General features: G+C 41.2%; 3 protein-coding genes across 4 annotated transcripts in view; all 3 read right to left on the reverse strand.

Moving 5' to 3' along the window:
- The window catches only part of ephb6 (eph receptor B6), a 33,659-nt gene extending 32,263 nt beyond the window's left edge, over positions 1–1,396 (reverse strand). The window contains exon 1 of one of the 2 annotated variants that reach the window (XM_018682691.2): positions 1,198–1,396. In XM_018682691.2, coding sequence (XP_018538207.1) covers positions 1,198–1,255 — 58 coding nt within the window. In that variant the 5' untranslated portion in view covers positions 1,256–1,396. The remainder of the gene's footprint in view (positions 1–1,197) is intronic. The other variant, XM_018682692.2, reaches the window with a different exon arrangement.
- A 1,870-nt stretch (positions 1,397–3,266) lies between these two features.
- Positions 3,267–13,456, reverse strand: slc2a3b (solute carrier family 2 member 3b). Its single transcript, XM_018682689.2, has 11 exons — positions 13,286–13,456; positions 12,452–12,609; positions 8,752–8,856; positions 8,173–8,333; positions 7,515–7,755; positions 7,234–7,396; positions 6,790–6,977; positions 5,989–6,093; positions 5,790–5,891; positions 5,473–5,676; positions 3,267–5,369 (listed from the first exon to the last, which is right to left on the reverse strand). Exons 2-11 carry the CDS (start codon positions 12,473–12,475, stop codon positions 5,112–5,114), a joined length of 1,551 nt encoding a protein of 516 aa, XP_018538205.1. The 5' UTR covers positions 12,476–12,609; positions 13,286–13,456; the 3' UTR covers positions 3,267–5,111.
- A 4,912-nt stretch (positions 13,457–18,368) lies between these two features.
- LOC108887324 (cytochrome c oxidase subunit 6B1) lies at positions 18,369–20,841 on the reverse strand. Its single transcript, XM_018682688.2, has 4 exons — positions 20,732–20,841; positions 20,142–20,279; positions 19,488–19,588; positions 18,369–18,965 (listed from the first exon to the last, which is right to left on the reverse strand). Exons 2-4 carry the CDS (start codon positions 20,245–20,247, stop codon positions 18,912–18,914), a joined length of 261 nt encoding a protein of 86 aa, XP_018538204.1. The 5' UTR covers positions 20,248–20,279; positions 20,732–20,841; the 3' UTR covers positions 18,369–18,911.
- Between the last annotated feature and the right edge of the window lie 158 nt (positions 20,842–20,999).

Genomic DNA, 20,999 nt, shown 5'->3' on the forward strand with positions numbered 1-20,999 from the left:
ACACACACCTCGCTGTAAACTAAAAGGGAGATGAGCGTGAACAGGTGCAGCTCTCTCCAATGTGCAGCTCTTCCCTTTGAGAGTAATTGCGTGCTGACTGCTCAACCCCCCTACCCCCCATATGAAATCTTGGGGACAGGATGTAGGAGCAGGAGCTATGTATAGGCAGACGCTGAGGCATGCATGCACCTATAACTACACACACTCACACGTATGTACAGATGTACACACACGCGTATGCTGTGTAAAGGCAGTTTGAGTCATCAGAGGCAGCCCACTCTGATCTGACAGAACACTTCATGGATGGAGCCTCACTTCAGTATCAGCCTTTCACACACACACAAACACACACACACACACACACACACACAGTCACTCACTGGCTCTTGCACTTTTTAAGACATAATATTTCCACATACATAGACAAAGCATGGAGACTTAAGGGCAGAGCTGCATCCATAGAAAGAAAGGGGCACTAATAACTGTACAGGAGGAGGGCAGGGGTCTCTGCCTGTCATATCCATGAGATCATGAGTGACACGGGGGCCGAGGGGCAGGAGGAGAGGTGGGGGGGTTGCAGACTCCACAGTCAAAGAGAGAACGGGTTATGCAACTTATTATTCATTTGTCGCCTGCCTTATTTCCATATTCTTTTGTTGCAGGAGCTTGATAGGCCCCAGCACGCACCTGGCACTTCCATGCCAACAAAGTCCTATCTGATGTGCTGCCACAGTGGCATGCATATTCACTGACTCAGACACAATACAGAGCGCACAAAACTAATGCACACAGGGCTGCTGTGTGAGAAGCAGGGGCAGGGGAAAGGTGGTAATTATTCAGGGGGTCCCAAGCTGAAGGTGGAGGCCACCACCCCCACCACAACCACCAAAATAAAATATCCAGGATTAATTGGACTTTCTCATGGCGCTGCGGCCTTACGTGCCACAGTTTCACACATTGTCAAAGTGCCCAGAATTCCCAGAGAGCCACATTCTTAGAGAGCCATTGCAGAGGCATACCAAGTGTCCATCCTTCACTTGTGGACTCATTACAAGCACATGATGAGAGAGCTGTGCAAACTCTCCATCACACTACAGCCATCAACACACACACACATGCACACACACACACACACACACACACACACACACACATCGATTTAATGTAGATAAACTGAAGTAAAAGTTTATTTCTTACCTTCCTCCGCTGAATTGGGCTGGAAAAACAGACAGAGAGACAGAAAGATACTCCACATCTCCACTACAGAATGACACTGACAGAGAGAGAGGGGGAGAGAGCATGAAAGAGAGAGAAAGAGGGAGATAGAGTGAGTGTGTGTGACAGAGCGGAGAGAGAGGGAGAGGGGGGTGAGAGAGGGGGGTGGAGTCTGCTTGCTCCCTTTATCTGAGGGAGAGAGAGAGAGAGGGAGAGAGGGGATGAGGGGGTGGATGGATGGATGAATGGATGAGGGAAGGAGAAAAATATTTACAGAGCAGCACATACAATAAGTACAGTGCCAAGCGAGGAAGTAAACAAAACACTGTTGTCAGAGAGACGGGAGGAGAGAAAGAAGATCAGGAAGGGAGAAAGGAGGAGAGTGGGAGAGAGTTCTTTTTTTAATTTGAGGGAAACAAAGACACAAAGAGAAAGCGAGGTTCAGTCAACAAGAGAAAGTGACAGAGAGGGAGAGAGAGAGAAGGAGGTGGAAAAATTAATAAACAAGTTTGTCTGGTCTCTACAACAACTGTCTAGACATGCCTGATGGCGTCCGTTCCAGCTCTCCTTTAATGCCTTGCACAAATTTCTGCTGGGCCGCCTGGCAGACTGTGGTGCCTCAGAACTGTGGCATCCCTCACACGTCTGGTCTGGACACTGTTGCTAACTTGCATTTTTCAGGCTGTGGCATGTAAAAGTACCCTGATTCTTTTTTCCTCCTTTTCTTTCTTGCTCGTCCCCTGTCTACTTTTTATGGAAAAATTAATATAATTTAGACGCATTTCTGGATGATCTCCATCCTTCATATGACACCCTCTACCCCCTCCCCTCCTCGTTCCCCCCCTGCCTCTCAGACACACTCCTCGCCTCATAGGACTGCTCATCCAGGCAGTATCTAAACACGCACACACACACACACACACACACACACACACACACACACACACACACACACACATACATACATACAAACACAGAGCCAAACACCCCTCCGGTCTGTGCATGCCACTCTCTGGTCAGACGGCAGCACTGCAGCTTGTTGATGGGGCTTTTCATGCCCCAGTTCACTGAAATGAATAAGACTTCAGTAGACTATTACAGGGAGATGCTGCCTATTGGCTTGACACAGTTAGATGGCCCCATTCCCAGCCAGCCGGGGGCCCTTTACCCTCGGCTCTTTGCTCCAAGGGGCTGAAGTACAGAAGGTAAAGTGAAGAGGGAAATGGATAATGGTCCTTAAGCAGCCATTAAGCAGTGATTTAAAACTTCTCACATCCATATTTTTTGTTCTACAAGAACTTATTCGTCATGACAGCTTGAATAAAATGTAGTAAATCTGTATGTTTTCTACTCAAATTTTAAGCAAAAATGGTGATTAATTCACTGTTTTAGTCTAAAAAAAGTCAAATCAACAACCTCTGGATTTGCTATTCACTTAGTGTTTGACTTTCCTTGAATATGAGAACAACTACACTCATAAAACAGCAGTATAGGCCCTTAATTTTAGAATAATGTTTTCTTTAGAAAGGGCTATGTAAAAAGTAAATCTTCAAAGGAATTCCCCTTTCAGGTAAATATTCTCTTGCATCTCTACATGTGCACTGATTTGACTTTTGAAGCTGTGTGACCCAAGAGGAAATCTGACCTCATAACTCTTCCTCACGCACACACGCCTAAAAAACATCAACACAAGCATGAATATATCATTTAAACCCAAATGTTCAGCAGCAGTGGCAGCAGCCACGGGGGGAAAAAAAGAGCTCTGGTTTTTAACTCATGGCTTTATTTCGGCGTCTCAGAGTGTTGGTTAGCTCTAGGCCGTGTGACTGAGCAGCTAACTGAGGCTTTGCTGCGGTGCAGAAAAGGAAACAGGGCGCCACAATGCAGAAATGCGTACCAGACAAAACACCAGACAAACCTCTCACACTTTCATTTCAGCACACAGACTGCAGCTACATTAAACATTCATGACAACAAACTTGCTTTGACTTATGGCATTACAGACAGAAAGAAAAATACTGGCTGTTTATGCTCATAATTCAAGTCACGCATTTCCTCACAAGACGAACAACTTTATTTTTCAAAGCAAGTGTCACTCATGTTATTGCAGCAGGAGAACAGAGGACATTATAATAGAAAAACAGTAAAGGTCAACTCTTATCTGACTCCCACACACACTCGACGTTCGCCATTTCTCACTTCTGTTTTCTCACAAAAAAAAAAACACAACAACAAAAGAGCAAAATATACATATTAAAGATGTGCATATTGTGGAGAACTGCAAAGTATTTCCAGCGCAAGAAAAATCAGTGGCTGTAACAGAATTATGAGCAAATACAGTAACACAACCAACACTGCACATATTCTAACACATACAAGTATATTTACATGGATCAGACATCCACACACAAACAAGCATACACGTCATTAGAGAGTAGTCAGACTGGCCAAGTGCAAACGAAACCGCTGCTGAGCTAAAAGTGCTTCCTTATGAGTGTGTGCACATCCAGAGGAAGATGTAGCCGTACAAACAGTGACACAATATTTGTAAGTTGTGTAAGCTGCTCACGATGCAGTGACTGGAGATTCTACAATATATACAAATGATTTCAGACAACTGAAAGCAAATACATATGATAAGACATTTTTGTGAATACACCATTTGAAATAAATACAATTAATTTAGTGTTTTTATTCAGTGTCACCATCTCACATGGCTAATGTCTTGTTTGGACTGAGATAATTATCAGTAGACTTGAATGCGCGTCAATACATCCCTCAGATGACTGTTTAACACTGAGAAGCACTTTTGATTTGATGTAATACTGTTGTAGAGATATTTGATTTCATGACCTGTGATGCAGTAGCTTGTAGTTACGTACCGCTGACGAAGGACTTTCAAGTACAGTGATGGATAAAGGCATTTTTTCTGCTGTAACAGTAAGAAGCCATATACAGTAACACAAATAGCCACCTGAGTATTTGTATCTGACGGTTGTAATATATTCTGTAAACAGCTGCACTACAATAACTTCTCTGTCATCATAGTTGTACCCTGCAGTGAAATCAGAAAAGAGAGGCTTTGTTAAGAGTTGGCAGTGTTAGAATACACCTCGTTCTCACCGGTTTACAGAGCTGTCCGTAAGTTACTTCTTTATCAGCGCAAAGACTCCTGACTTCAAACAACATACACAAGTACAAACATCCTGCGTTCTCAGATGACATCATCGTACAAATCTTGCTTAAACATGCTTAAATATATTTATTTAAATATACAGTCAGTGCTTTTTGTGTGCCCCAAAGAGGAGAGGGACCTCTGCAGCATCTCCTCCATGTTTATTCTATCTGCTCCAGACAACATGGCTCCCTTCCCCTGGCAGCGAGGCACATCAGGCAGACAGACAGGCAGACAGGACACCAAGTGAGTCTTTTTTGGGTCAAACTACTCTGCTCCAAAACCGGCTTTTCAGGCTTGATCTCAATACATAAAACCGCCCCCCAAATCCTGCAACCTTTTAACACTGGGGGTAGCTGAAGACCTGGGACTTAACACTGAACATATTTTGATCCTCTTATATGAATCTATAAGCACGGAGCTGGGGCTGGGAATGTAAAGCAAGATTACAGGGAATTCCGTCAATTATTTTAGCATTTGTAAATGGAGAACCTTTAAAAAACATTGTATTTAATTTAAAAAAGGCACACTAAAAACGCACATTAAAAAACTAAAATCTTATTTCTGCATTAATACACTGAGTTGGCTTTTTCTAAATGCACCCTCATCACTTTTTTTCTCATTTAGGAGTTATGAAATGTAACTCCTGACAATATCTATGTGCTTGGAACCTGTTCATCTAAATTGTACCCTAAGGCTTCCTTCTTTTATCTAAAGATGCTCATGGTTTCTCTGAGGGAAGATCCACCATGGGAACCTTTTCTGTGGGCGACAAGGGTACAGGTTCCTTGCTGTCTGGCAGGCCGACGACCACCGCTTCAGGCAACGGGGAGGTTGGTTTGCCTGCACTGGTGGTGAATCCCTGAGCGATGTCGTCAAAGGTTCTCCCTTTGGTTTCGGGTACACGCAGGAATGTGAAGATGAAGAAGAAAATGAGGAGGACTGTGAAGATGATGAAGACGTATGAGCCACAAAGTTCCTGAGAGAAGAAGGAAGAGATGTTAGTTATGTGATAAAATTGCACGGCAAATTCAAACCACTTGTTCATGAGGAGGATTTAGTTGCAGTAAATGTATCCTTACCACCAGTTTAAGGAAACTTATCCCCACCAGGAAGTTGGCAGCCCAGTTGGAGAAGCCAGAGATGGCCATGGCAGCAGGTCGGGGCCCCTGGGAGAAGAGCTCAGCTACGATGAACCAGGGAATGGGGCCTGGACCCATCTCAAAACTGGCAACAAAGCCGAACACAGCCACAATGGCCAGGTAGCTTAGGCTAGGGTTGGCCTTCTGCTCAGAGAGAGAAACAAAGAGAAAACAGTCATGTAATGGCAGAACAACAGGGAGACTTCAAAAAAAAAAAAAGCTCATAGGAGATGAGGAATCTAGCAGTGGGCACTTACCCCTAAAGAGAGCGAGATTGTCATAACAAGAGCACAAATGGCCATTCCAGCCAGTCCAATCAGGTGCAGTGTCCTCCGCCCCGCCCTCTCAACTAGGAAGAGCTGGCCCAGGAAAAAAAGAAAGGATTTGTAAATAATAAAAACACATAAAACACACCATATTCTTAGACGCAAACCAGGTAGCCAGGTAGACACTTACAGAGACAACAGTAAAGACAGTGTTGACGACTCCAGCTCCAATAGTAGCGTAGATGGGTTGAGTCACACCAGCATTATTAAATATGCCTGTGGAGTAGTAAAAGACCTGAAAGGAGAAAAAGAGGAAGAGTTACTATCAGGAGTTACTGCTGATTTCAGAGAGTGAGCTAAAACAAAATTGCTGTGGGCTGTAAAATCAAAACAATGAGCTAACAGACGCTAAAATGCTCCATCGAGTGATATAGCAAATCTCCTGTCACAATACACAGTCAGTCAATCAATTTTTAATATAAAAATATTGATTACTGCAGCTTTAACTTTTGGATTAGTTACACAAATCTATACAAGTTGCATTATGTAAAAATTGCACTCACTGCTCTTCTGGTGAGTGATACAGGTCATGAGTGTTAATGTGTCTGTCGGGTTCAATCGATGCCACAGCCTTTGGCCGCAGGCTGTAGCAACTTTACTGTGATTGTCAGGTCAGACACAGCAACCGCCAACACATTTAGTCAGCCTGGTTACATGACCTTATTAACAAAATATCCATTAAATACCACTGTGCTCATCTCTTTCCACTGACCCTCTGAGGCTTAAATTATTCCACTCAATCTAACACTGCCTGGAGCCAAGAAGCATCTCTTGTCATCTGTCTGTCAGGAACATTTGAATAATTTCAGTGAATGCTCCTTTAAAGATTCATGCTCGAATTTAAAAATTGCCCACTCGCTTCATGTAGACTGACATTTGATAATTGTGTCCTTGCAACTCAGCTCCTTTATGAGGTGTGACGTCTACTCACAGCGTTGATGCCAGACAGCTGCTGAGAGAGCTGGAGGACGATGGCAATGATGATTGGTTGGCGGTATTTTGGGGAGCGGAAGAGTTCGGGGATGGTCACTTTCTTCTCCATGGCCATCTTCATCCCTTCTTCCCTCATCTCTTGAATGTCATCATTCACATCTTCGCAGCCACGCAGGCGCACCAGTGCTACAAGGAGAAGGAAGGATGGATGAACAGAGAGGAAGTCAGTGCATCATTATGCAAAATGTAATGTCAAGTAAAGAGAGGCTGCGAGGGTCTTGGAACATCACGTAACATGTTCAAATTTTAATAAAGCACAAGGCCTCCCCATCTACAGGTCATGCTTCACTCCACGGATCATTAAAAATCCATGAGTCTCTCAAGATTCAGTCTCATTAAAACCTGATCTTGTTGGCGGTATGTAAACTGTCTCCAAACTGACCTTTTCTTGCCTCCTCCTCCTGGTTGAGGACAATGAGTAGGTAGCGAGGGCTTTCAGGGCAGAAGGGTAACATGATGGTCTGCAGCACGGCAGGCAGGATGGTCAGAGCCAGCAGCAGAGGCCACAAAGTGTCTGAGCCCAGCAGAGACTCCAGACCAAAGATCTAAAACACACAGGCACATAGAGGATGAAGCATCTGTAATGGATGTATTTAGATTTATTTCTCTTACATGAAACTGTACACACACACACACACACACATACACATACACCCTCCATACCTGTGCCACCAGGATGCCAATAACTACACCCAGCTGGTGCAGAGTGCCAAAAGCTCCTCGGATGGCAGTGGGAGTGATCTCACCCACGTACATGGGTGTCAGCCCCGTGCACAGACCGCAGAACACGCCGATGATCAAGCGGCCGATGATGACCATCTCGAAAGACCAACTCAGGGATGACAATCCCATCAGACCCCCGCCAATAAGGGCAAGGACGTTATTTATCAGCATGGACTTACGTCTGGTGATGAGTGATAAGGAAGAAGGAAGGACATAATTAATGAGAGTAAGGAATAAAACTGAAAAAATCAACAAATAGAAAAGGTATATTTCTGAATAGTGTACATTAGGAAATAAGAATGTTTCAAGTTTTTGCAAATTCTGGACATTATTCTCTCAACTAATTTATTAACTGTGATTTCCCAGAGTCCAATCTGATGTCTTCAAATGTCTTGTTTTGTATAAATATCAGTCCAAAACCAAAGATACTGAATTTATGAATTCATGAAAAAGTAAAGAATCTTTGCATTTGAGAGGCTGAAATCACCTCTTTTTGCTTGTTAAATGACAGAACTGATTTATTTATTAGCAATTTATTGTACATCATCTAGTATTAAATCACTTTCTGCACCTGTGTGTTTATTCCTTTAGTACTCACCTGCCAAATTTGTTGACCATAGCTCCAACAGAAAAGGACCCGATCATGCCTCCCACGCTGAAGATGGCCACAGACAAACTCCACAACATGGTGTTTGTTCCGGTGCTGAAAGGCTCTCCATACCGCTCCACAGACACATTCTGAAAAAACCTTTTCAGTTTCTGTCACACCACAGAAGAGAATGGGAGGATTAGAGGTGGCTGCTTTTAAGAGATCATTTATGATCAACAGTTCAGTTAAGGTCTAACAAATGTGACAGAGCTTGATGTATCCACATGGGGGCAGTATAGCTCTTAGCCTCGGTGCCACCAAAAAACCTCATGTCTGGCAGCAAAACTCTGTTAAACTCAGGCCTACTCACAAAACCAAACCGGATACTAGATACAGAAAAAAAAGTGTTCACAAAAAATTAGCCTAAAAAGTGTCTTTAACTTGTATGTCACTGTAGATTACTACAATATGCGTCTATTATTAATCCAGGAATTAGACACTAAATGTCAATTACAGGAATTCAACCTGCTGTGTGGCTGGTGTGTTGCAAACACTCGTCCAGAAACACACACACACACACACACACACCTGCTCAGGTGCATTAATGACCCCGGTGTTGTAGCCAAACTGTAGCGAGCCGATGACAGCTGTTGAGACACAGTAGAGAAGGTAAGCGGTGATCTTCTTCTTTGGCTGTTGAGGGAGAGAGAGACAGAGGAATAAAAACATTAAAACAATGAGTGGATGCAGCTCATGTACAATCATCCCCTCAGTCTGTGCAGTGGACATGGCCTGTTTCTGCCTCTACAAAGCTCTTGTTGTTTGTGGCCACACTGGTAATTAAACACAATGAGCCTTTCTGGGTCTGCTCTCCTTCCCATTTTCCAGCTCGCTGCATTAGAAACTGCAGTACTGCAGCAGGACTGTGACAGCTAGGTATTACAACACTCCATGGGCTCTGTGATTTGCAGCTCTGAGGTATTTCTCAGCTAGGTAGCTAAATACACCCTGAGAGAATAAGACGGAATCCTATTGTGGGTGTTTTTTTCAAGCTGGTTTCAGAATTAAAGTGGGTTTAGCTCATAATAACAAGCTAATACACCTGACATTAATCCCTTGCATGGTGGGGGAGAGAAATTTGCAATATGTAAAAGTATCCAACCAAGCAGAACTGAGCAGAATAACTGGTTTGAGTTAAGTTCCCAGTTCCCAGTCTGCTATGAGGAGGCGTCATGCCAAAAGGTGGACATCCCCAGTCAAGGTTTCATTTTGATTTAAGACCAAACCAATTACCATATCTCTTTCATATTTGCTGTATAATGCCAAAACTTTCCAAGAACTTTTGCAAAGGTTATTATTTGCATCCAGAGTCTAAAGGTTAGAGGCCAAAGTCCAAACAGGATCATTAATGAAAAGTAATCCATTTTAATCATCCAGTTTAATCCGTTTATTTTCAAAATCTGCTGCTGTTTCAAGACTAACTCGACTACAAAACATCAGCGAAACATTCATGATGTCAACTAGCAAAGTAATGCATTGTTTTGTACATTTCTTAATCACATTCAAGCCAAAAACAGCCTCTTCTAGCAACAAATATATAACAAGATGGTACAGTCAGCTTTGTCCCGTGGATTTGCTGTACAAGATATCACTATCTGCACAGATAAAATACAAATTCCCTCAATGGCATGAAACAGCATGTTCATTTGGAACAAACTGCCTTATTATGAGCTGAGTTTTTAAAATAAAAAGGGGCAGTTCAAAGAATCTTCCTTTCCCCGAATCAAACTGTCTGTTCTTTAATCTCCTTAATCTCTCTTAAGTCCTCCTTCTTCTGATGTACCGAGTTTCAACATGGAACTTAAGGTTCCTTATTGACAACAAAACCAATAAAAATGTTTTGGTTTTTTCAGGCACGTGGTATTCGTGACCGCTTGTATCCGGTGCCTATTAAGTTACCATGCACCACCACCTCAGAGTGAAACAACACGAGAGGAAGTGATAAATGACTTGAAATAATGATGGTGGACTGATAACAGAAACTATTTCGCCACAGTGAGATAGCGTTGGTTGTAATCAAGCTACATTGTGTCTCTCGGAGGGATATGATGGCCCAAAACAAGCTGGTGTTACATTTGAGACGGACATAAAGTATCTTGAATGTTTTTGGTGTGGAAACAGGAAACGCTGCATAATGTGATAAAGTGAGAGGGAGCAGGGAGGAGGAAATACAAAATGTTAGTAATAAAACAAATGCACAATAGGAGTTGAGGAGAGAAAAAATAATGAAAATACAGGAAAAAGTGATCTTATGTTCAAGAAAAATAATCAAATTAATGTTTTAAAATAAAAACATGTACACTGTTTTAATACGGGGAAGCCATCTTTGACTTTTACAACACGATTGCCTCAGACAACCTAAAAAGAGAATAAAGGATGTAGCACTTATCTTGAAATGACGAAAAAATGTTTGAGGATGTGTGGTTGTGCGTGCGCATGTCAAGTAGACTGACTGTGAAACATCTGCAGGGACATGCTGGTGTTGAGTAAGATTTAAACGAGCGACCACACTGTTAAATCTCCTTCTTGTTACAACAGTGCATCTAATTAGGGAGTGGCCGACTGAGTGAGGAGAGTTATGTATGTTACAGCCATAGATGTTGTATTGACTTGCTGTGAAGCATGTGGTTGCATGTGCTGAATGTATTCATATTTGTGCATTTGTGTGCATTTTAAATGTGTGTGTTACATAGGTTCTTGTCAAGACAGCAGCCGAGGTCATAAAGTTGCTCAACACCTGCAGCTGTGTCAAAACAAAAATTATGGTAAATATGTAACCACAACTAATTATTGATTTCCTGACAAGAAATGTAAACAGTAATGTAAATACTGTCTGCTTGTGAAGATCATGTGATATTGACCAAAAGCTCCAGACCTACCACTAAATGGACCTTGTGGGGAGATTGTTTATTTAACTGCTGCGTCCAAGGTCAAGAATGACGTTTAAACCTCAGCTGCTCAGATATGTCATTGATCATTTTTTCTGTGCTAATGATTAGTTCATTTTTCCCACTGATATTAAATATGGACGATGGAAAATTTGATTCCAAACCACATGCAGTTAGTGTATTTCAACAGACTCAACATTTCATCATTTCATCATCCCTCTCAGAATGATGCTGTACCGACGCCTTCCTTCGCCTCAACTTCCACATTCATGTCATGTTGCAGCCTTCTACTCATCTCTCTCACTTATTCAATATTTCTCATTCCCACATAGTTATTTTTTGTCTTTCTTCTCATCAAACATTTTCTCTGTCTCTTTATCATGAAGCTAAACTTTGCAGCCACTCCTTTACCCAGTTTTCTCATCAGTAAAATATCAATCTTTTTGCAGCACGTGTTAACATTGACAGCAGTTGAAAAAACAATAAAATGGGAGTGCTGAGTAATTATTATTAAATATAAAACTTTAATGGTGTCCCAGTTCCATCTTCCTGTATCCCAGTAGGAGATTGTGGAAGTTTGTATTGAGGTTTTTTCATTCTCAATTTCAGATTCCTTACACCCCTTGTTTGGTGGTTGGTTGCACCAGCACAGTTGATGTGTAAATCTTAAGTAACAGCCATGAAAATGAAGTAACTGCCTGCAACATGTTTCAAAACACAAACTGCAGGGAAGGTTTGCAGAGGCACTGAAGGTTCAAAGACAGCATCAATTTTTTCTTCATTTTAGACATTTCCCATATTGACAAATGTTTACAAATTTCATTCATTAAACTAACGTTCGTTTGTTGCGTGTTATCACTGCTCTATCATCACACCTCCCTACGCAGCAAGAGGCAAATAAAAGCAAGAAACCAAAGCAAACACAAGTCCAAACTTGTCGCACAACAGCCCTGTCTCCTTCTCTTTCCTTTTTAGTCATGTCCTGAGGTGCCCATCTTACATCCACAGTGCCTGCTCTTGCCAGAAAGGAAAAATACAAAATCCCCAGCCTATATCACACGCACTTATTCAGAGGGAGGTGTGGGCTCACAACAGGCTCACAGTAAAACAAACAATGGCAAAAGCCTGAGTGACACTCTTCCTCAGGAAACACTGGGAATTACAACAGACAACTAAAATAAATATGTTATAATCTTAGAGGAAATTATCTCAATCTGTAAAAAACTGTGCAGCAATATTATATGTACCATGAATTAATGGTTGAAAATGATTTTAACTTTGCAAAAATGAGAAATTTCACCACAAATCCAGCTGCAGTAAAAGAAAACAGTTATATTCACCTTCTCATCTTCCATGCGCTCCATCTTTGCTGCTTGTTAGAAGGTTTTCAGGAATAAAACACTGGGACTCTTCAGATCACAGACTGAGGCTTCTGACACTGAGCTGCCTCTTACTCCTTACGAACACACCCCTCTGTTCAGACAGGCAGCAGAAAAACCTGAAAATGAACAAACACAGGAAGCACATGTGAGAACCTTGTAGCATAACATTTAGTCTTGAGTAAATATTTTTGAAAAACTAAACATGTTCAGCATCAGAATATTAAAATGGATCCTGTGACTCATAATTAAAACTACTGCCATTCCCCACAGCTTACACACCTACAGGACTCTGAGCTCTCTGCAGCCAACTGACTCTCTTTTTCTGCTCTCACTCAATTCAACAGCAGTCAGTCAGTCGGTGCCCAAAGTGACAGTAAACCCCTCCCTCTGCTGCTTCCCCATTCACCCTCCTCTTCTGTCCTCTTTAATTATGAAATCAAAAGAGAAATAGTGATGTAACTCAATCACTTTAATTGAATTATTGTCGCTTTGCTGATTTTTATCAATACGAGGATGAAACACCTTGTCACTCGGGCTGGAGAGGCTGTAATAAACCACGTGGTGCGATGGAGCCGAAAGTGATGCTGCTCCACTCCACGACCGGGTTTTAGCTTTTAAAAACATTTTTGAAATGTTTTAAAAGTAATGAGCTGGTTAGTCTCTAATAACGTGACAATAACACTATAGATAAAAAATCAGGCAGCTCAAAATTAACTAATCGCCTCATGACATTTTAGATGACAACAAGCATGAATGAATTGGCATGGTGAGTAAAATGAAATATTTATTTACCGGTATGTGATGGCAGCCTTTGGATATCCAGTAAAAGAATCTTGTCCACACCTCTTTGCTGTTTCAAATGTTCAGTCCTCCCTCCTCTCTCTGAGATTTTATAGAATGTCGGACAAGACCACAGTCACGTTTCACTGTCTTTACGTCTCTTACTCCCTCTTACTCACACTTACTTGGAAGCTCCCCTCAGTGCCAAAAAAGGCGCATGCGAGAATTTCCCGTGTAGCCGAGTCACTTCGGGCCCGCTCGCTTAAAAATGTCGTACTGTCGGTGGTAGCTGCGCAGACGGCGTTTCCGCTCAGTCGGAGAAAGCGGCTGACGTGCTCGGGCGAGCGTGCAGTGGGGCTAAGGGGTAGAGAGAGATGGAGAACAAACGGCAGCCAGTGAAAGAAGTCTCTGTTGATGCTGCTGCCGCTGCTGGCCCCGTCGGCTGCCCACCGGGGGCGCGAGAACAATGTGCACGGAGCTCAGATACAAAGCCCGGTCATGCAGAAATCATAAGACCGGCTCAGTGGGTGGCAAACAAATGGGGATCCCTCCTAATTCTTCCATCAGCTATGTATAATCTTCGCAGCCCACCTAAATCCTAGTCTGGAATTTGACAAGTTCTCCACAAAAAGTCGAGGTCCGGGGCCACTTGGATTTAAAATGAAATCCATTTCTTGAGCAGAGTGGGTTCCTATATTTTTAACAGTTTTATTAGATTTTCATCGACAGTTTTAAATGGAGGCCCAGACAGGGCCTGTATTGTGAATCTAGTGTTTGATATTATTTTTTTCTGTTGTAGCATGTGTTAAACTGGAACTCTGTCACTCATGTGTACGGCTTTAAGAAACAACTTAAAGATGTGAAAGAGAATGAGCACCAGAGCCTTGGGAGGGCTTTTAGAGACACTGAGGTAACTTGGTAAGTACTGCTTCCCATCCCCAGGAAAACTTTGACCACATACCTAATATTTTACTCAATCAATTACCTATTACAATATATTTCCAAACATGAAGATTTTGCTTATTACTTAACACTGGATTTACTTCCCAGGACGAAACATCAAGGACATGACCTCTGTATCCCGCAGAGCCCTGGTCAGTATTATGTAAAGACAGCTACTAATCATGCAGAAGGAAATAATGGAGTAATTATGAGTTTTGGTTTTCACCAATCAAAATCACTGTCTTGACTTGGCATCAACTACCAGCTCACCCTGTTTCAGCTGATGGTGAGCTCAGTCTTGTGGGCTGTTTGATCTGATATATAATAATGTAAACTGTAGATAAAAGTCCAGTTTGAGCAGTGTTAGACATAAATACAGATAATATCTGCTTGCAGTAATAACAGACGTTTACTTGGTGTCGACAATACAAATTGACTATTTATGTTCCTGTTTTGGTTATCAGCAGTAACTCCACACGAGACCTCATAAAAGATGATTTTATTTTTAACAATACACACAGGTGACGCCGGTTTGGACTCATCCGTGGCCCGTTATGAGGCAGTCTTTACTTACCATATGAGAATTTAGGTGACTCCCTCATATGAGACAGGAAAAGAGTCACTGTGGTGAAAACAGGAAGGAGTAAACCTGTGTTTCTAGGAGACGCTCAGAGGTCAAACAACATAGAAAGTTGGGGCTCTTTGCCCAAAACCAAACCATGTCTGACCCTGTAGACATGACTTTGAATATCACACAGGTTATATATGTACATACTGATTGTTTTGAACATCTCAAAACTTATAAGCGTACTTATGGATAGGTCTACTCACATTAGTTTGCTTTTTTAAAATTAACATAAATTTCACATTTCCTGACGCCTGCTAGTCGGCTGATAAATCATCGAGCTGATTTTGTTGTGATATAGAAGTTAGCGGAAGTCAGTTGTGACATAGCTCTTATATCAAAAATGTGAAGTTCGTGTGAGTGGCTTCTTCCGTTTCTGGGTGAGATAGACTTCGTTGGAATTAGAATTATTTCATTCAATCTAAAAAAAAAAAAAAAATCTCTCTCCACCCCTGAAAAGAAGGAAGTGACGGAGAGCAAGAGGACGTGCAGATGCTCAGGTTCGGTGCCCTCGGTGCCCTCAATGCCTTAAGTGTTTCCAACACAACACTTCATTCTTTTGGAAGTGCACCTCTCTGTCCCAGCATCCCAGCTGTACCCCATGAGCAGTTACCAGGGAAACCAATTCTGCAGCATCTCTTCCAGTGGTCTGGTCTGAGTGAGCAAATCAAATTATGAGACATCTGCAAAAAGCAAAGTGATGGAAAGAGAGAGAGAGAGAACATCACAAACCACATCCTGAAGCCAGAGCCCAAAACGTCTCTGTGTTGCCAATGTTTTGATGAAAATAAAAATCAATCAGCTAATTGCTTCTGTCTAACTGGATATAAATATAGAACTTCTGTTAATTTCAAGTTAATTCAACTTAAAATCTACTTTTTATTTTCAGACCACCACTAACTCGAGGTCTTTAGACATAAAATGAAGAGTTGAATGAATGAACTGCTGATAGTGACTTGATGGCAACTTTATATGTGTAATATATGTGAAGATAAATCAAGGCTGTTTTTTCTTCCATAATAACAAAACCAGTGCTAACCGTGATTGAGGTAGTACTGCAGTCAGTTCCTGCCCCCGGACATTTTACAATTTAAGAAAGTCATGGGAGCAGTCTGTGCTGAATCTGGTACACAGAGTCTCCAACAAGAGCAGCCACAGCACAAACTGAGATTTACACAACGTGCAATATTTAATCAAGGTGGAGGTGGTGTTAGAAGAACAGTTTGAGTTTTTACTTTTAAGGCAGCCATTTCACTCTCATTTTAACATTGCAAGAAGACATATCTGACTTTGAGTGCACTGATCTTCCAATCTGAAGATAAAATCAACAAGTAATGTCTGTTCCTTCCTTTGTTTTGCTTACTGTAGCCGTAGTAGTGCACCACACCACAGGTCTAATTTTTCTATTTATTTGACTGTTTACTTGAGTGTTTTAACTCATAAGAAACCACAGAGACACAAGCATCACCTACTCTTTAAATCTTGTGGAAAGTTTCTCATAATTGACTTTTAACTCCCCAAGTTTTTAAAGTCCCCAAGAAAATAAATAAAAGTAATGAGTATCTAAAACCACAAATTAGAAAAAAAAAAAATCTCTTTCCCCCCAACACTTCACTACACCCATCTGTGACAGCTTATCCTTACTTCGCTGCATATATTTTGAATATTTCAACACTTCATTGAATCTATTCCAGGAAGCCTATCAAACATTACACTTATCAAAACAAGTGTCAACTCATATTTATAATGGCTGCATCATTGCATCACATAGAAATATTCTGAGTTTGTTTGCATAACTCTATACACATTTCTCATAAGCTCAGCATCACATTTTGAGTGTATTTGGTAAGTTTTGAATTTAGTGTGGGTTTTTAACATGAGAAATACGTATTTATAATGATAATCTGTTGGTGCAGGATCACCGGGTTATAAAGTCATTTTTCTTTAATAGCTGACTGTAGTGCTGCTGAAGACAGAGCAGTAGCTGGTTCTGATCTAAATTCTGTGCAACAGTGCCACCCTGTGTTTATGTTTTGCCATTGACTCATGCTGGCACACACCAACCCTGACCTGATCTATTCACAGTTCTCTGGAAGTCACGACTTTGACTGAAAATAGCATTTAATGTCTCAACCACTTCCACTTTCTCTTTAAAATTTCTCAACCACAACTATGACTATATCTGTGTAACGAAAAAGAGAAGCCCAAGGAGAAGTTTGGTAAGTTCTGGTCTACCAGCCAACACAGAGGAGGGACACACCCATTCAGGCATGTCGGGACTCATTGTAGCATAGCTGAGGTGAAGGGGTTGTAAGTAGAGGATGATGGTAATCAAATGAATATTTCAGCTTTGCTCTGGGAACAGAAGGGCCAGTGTTGAACTGTAACACGATATAATTTATTAAATTAACACTTTGCCTTGTACATACCGGCTTGTCTCAGCAGGCAGTTAGTTGGTTTCAAAACTACCTTACTGACAGATATATTTACTAAGTCATTTTGCCTGACTGGTGTATATATCTTGCCCAATGCTGGCTCCAATCCCTCCAACCCCAAATATATCAGGGCAAGTGATATAGCTACAGGCTGGATGGATGGACATTATACACGCAGGCCTGTACACTTGAGTGTTTGTGCCATTACATCAGGGACATTATTCAACTTGTCCCTGTTGCACTGAGAGCTAAAGATGTCAAGTTAATTTTGTGCCCTTCCACACATCCACCTCTTATCAAATGCTACTGCTGTGCTTGAATCTCTTCAGTGAGTTATTTGGTGGAGGGTGTGGCATCAACACCAACTATCCAGAGTTTACTCACTCAGAGCATTAAATTAATCCAAATATTTCAGATATTCAGAGGGTTACAGCCACATCAACAGACCACAGCTATTAGTCTGTGACTTCAAAAGGAACAAGATGGTAAACCATTTGGCCAGTGACATGCTGGTCACCGTCTAATGGCGCCACCCTGTGGTTAAAATGGGGAATAACAACAGAATAAGCATCTGATTTCAAAGACACTGCCACCCTCTGGAAAAAAATGAGTTCTAGTTGCCTTCAGTTATCACAATAGACAGGCCTGAGAGAAGACTAAATAAACACTCACAGATTACGGTGTATACTGTCATCTTTGTTATTAGTATAGTCTGGAGTACTCTGACGGAGGACTACAGTTCGAGTCAGAAAACTTTCTTGTGGCAAAATTTTCACTCCAAAATAAGACTTGATGACTGAAGCTGTAGATGTGGCTTCATCTGTACAGTATGGGAAACTGGTCACAAGAGAATGTTATTAAATTAATAAATCACTGCGATATCTCAGGACCTTCTTTGGACCTGCAGACACCCCAGTGACAGAATATCTGTTCATTTACAGAAAGATATGCAGCACACATCACACCACAATCAGTTGATACAAAGTTAGTAAAGTTGCCATCAAAAGAAAAGACAGATGAGTCCATAGGATTATTGAGTTTTAAACTGATACTTGTTCATTAGTAACTGAAAAACAAGACTGTATAGTTTAACTCTGGTCATGTGTTACACAATGTTTATTGGACGACCCAGTGTCAGTTGTCAGATGAACTTAAATCATGGTGTCATGTTGCCCTGCTTTGAATAAGGACACATTTCTATTTCATATACCCCTGAACAGATACAGTACATAACAATATTAACCCCTGTAGCAGCCAACCAGGCCTGTTATGTGAAATTAAGATAATGATTAAAGGAAAGCATTATCCATGCCTGGTTTGGCTGGAGAAATGCAAAATCCAAAATTAAATTAAATACATCAAAACAGAATAATGAACAACAACCTTTTAATTAAATCTGTACTATATTTATTGATTTAACAATGCTTAGGAGTAGAGACTGAAAACAAACTTTAGACCTTCACATGCTGGGTAAAAACTTGTGCGTGGTTATAGTTTAAGTGTATATCTTAAGTAACATCAAGTATAATGATAATGTGACAGCTGCTTGAAATATGTTATAGAGGTATGCTACACTACAGAGGTAAGGGTGTAACAGAGTGTCCTGCACTGTCCTGAGCCATAATGGTTGGACATTTCAGATCCTCCCTGGGAAAGTTCCATCTTGTATCTGGTCGTCCCATTTAGAAACCTGCAGGAGACAGGAAGAAAATATCAGCCATGTCACAGCCAACAGTGTTCTGCTGTAGCAGAAGCATTGATTTGATTTCATTACAATAATTAGACCCTGTAAATAACAGAGATTTGAGCATGGAGGAAAAGTATCATATGCAAATAGCCTCAAAAATCTCAACTCAAGGTTACTAGCTTCATTATGCTAACTGTTGCTAGCTGTGAAACTATTTTGGCAAAGACAAAAAAAAAAAAAAAACAGATTATCTGTATGTATCTTACTACCCCTTATCACAAGCAGTTTAAGTCAACAATCAGTCACAGAACAAAAGGAAGCAGCACTTTATGCATCAACATAAGAAACAAAGAGAGCAAAGGAAAACAAAGAAAGTATAAAATAGTATGAGGCAAGAAAATAACAGAACTGCCCAGGCTACATAAGCTAAGCTCAGCTATAAAGCACACATTCAGTGTGTGCACGGGAAAACTTCCAGAGAGACATTGTGGTATTATTCCCCAGAAGGACACGTGAAGAACTCACCCAGCTCATGGGACAGAGGCTCTTGTAAACCCTCATGTACCACTGACAGGGAGTCAGATCCTGGCCTTTTTCGGTCAGGGCTTTGTTGCACCTGTGGTAGTCTGGAGTAGTCAAAAAATAACAAAGAGGACTCAAGGTTACTGACACAATGTTCACTCCAGCAACACCATGAAATGCAACACATGACACAACCAAATCTTGACAGACAAGATATGAATCTTGCTAATCAAGTGCCCACTGTTTACACACTTGATTAGCGAGACCTTATAGTTAAATTCTAAGTGGTGAGTGATTAGTCATACCCTTATTAGGAAACTGTTTTCATACACAGCTAGCTTCACCTCAACACTGCTATGTTACAAGGTTGCAAAATAAAGCACAGTACTGCCACAACTGTTGTTTATTTATGCTAAATTGTACATTAATTTGAACTAAACAACAACAAAGTTTCCAGCATAAGCAAGTTGTATTGGTGCAACTAGCAGTAACTGCATTTAGCTATATGTAAGCGCTTTGAAATTCAACTCCAAACCTATTCAAACAAGTTTAAAGTTATATAGGTCACGGGCAGTCTAGGCAAAGCTCAGTTTCCATCTGTAATGCCAGTCTTTGCATGTCTAACTAGTTTTTATTAAAGGTCTTCATTGTGCTCACCCAAGTAATTTTGGTAACAGTTGCGGGTCTGGTTGGTGTTGGGGAATCGGGCGTCAAAGGGAGCGGTCCTGTAGTTCCTCAGCTTCTCTTCAATAGTCTCAGACATTTTTAATCAGCTTCCAACGCGTCTAAACAAGACTGGAAAAACAAACAAGACCCAGGAAGGATTAACTTACAGCTGTAACAGGTTTACATAAATGTCAGATGACCACAGCGATCAAGCGTATTCACAAGGCTCGACGTTAGCTAGCTAAGCTACATGCAGCGTCGTGATCAAAAGTTAATGTTAGCCTTGTCTTTAACGACATTTAATGTTAAACTGTTATTAGACTTAAGTATAAATCTGTGCTGACAAAAACAAACGTTAAGGCCGTGTTACAGCCACACTCTTAACCTTTACTAAGCGTTACCACGTTAGCTCACTGCTAACATGCTAACGGATCAACATGTTTGTTAGCTTACACGTCTGAAAACACCTGTTTGTTCCTATAGTTTCAGTAGATTAAAACACAAGAAAAAACGAGAGATAGAGTTAAAGGTCACATAAATAGAAACAATAACACCAAATGCCGGGGTGGCAGATTGCTAACCTTGGGACGCTGCTCGCTGTGTCCTCTTCAGAAAGATGTCCTTCTTCGTCGCCGCGCAGAGGATGCTGGGATATCGGGTCCTCCTCCTCTTCTTCTTCTCTATTTTTATGGATTGGGAATAGGCTATAGATTGTATATAAAAAGATCGGGGATCTAACTAGCATTTTGCGAAGACAATGATAAATAAAGGGGGGGGGAAACGAAAACGCAAAAATGTAAATATATATTACTATAAGTAACACTTTAAAAATAACGCTTTAACAAAGGT

Source organism: Lates calcarifer, linkage group LG15, assembly GCF_001640805.2.
Source record: "Lates calcarifer isolate ASB-BC8 linkage group LG15, TLL_Latcal_v3, whole genome shotgun sequence".
Classification (NCBI taxonomy): Eukaryota; Metazoa; Chordata; class Actinopteri; family Centropomidae; genus Lates; species Lates calcarifer.

Coding starts and splice junctions, on each gene's coding strand:
- slc2a3b (XM_018682689.2), bottom strand. CDS start 12,475: ATGGAGCGCATGGAAGATGAGAAG. Junction 6,978..7,233: donor GGAGGAGGAGGCAAGAAAAG/GTCAGTTTGGAG, acceptor TTCTCCTTGTAG/CACTGGTGCGCCTGCGTGGC. Junction 5,677..5,789: donor CAATCTCGCTCTCTTTAGGG/GTAAGTGCCCAC, acceptor CTCTCTGAGCAG/AAGGCCAACCCTAGCCTAAG.
- LOC108887324 (XM_018682688.2), bottom strand. CDS start 20,247: ATGTCTGAGACTATTGAAGAGAAGCTGAGGAACTACAGGACCGCTCCC. Junction 19,589..20,141: donor CTGTTACCAAAATTACTTGG/GTGAGCACAATG, acceptor TGACTACTCCAG/ACTACCACAGGTGCAACAAA. Junction 18,966..19,487: donor GCCTCTGTCCCATGAGCTGG/GTGAGTTCTTCA, acceptor TGTCTCCTGCAG/GTTTCTAAATGGGACGACCA.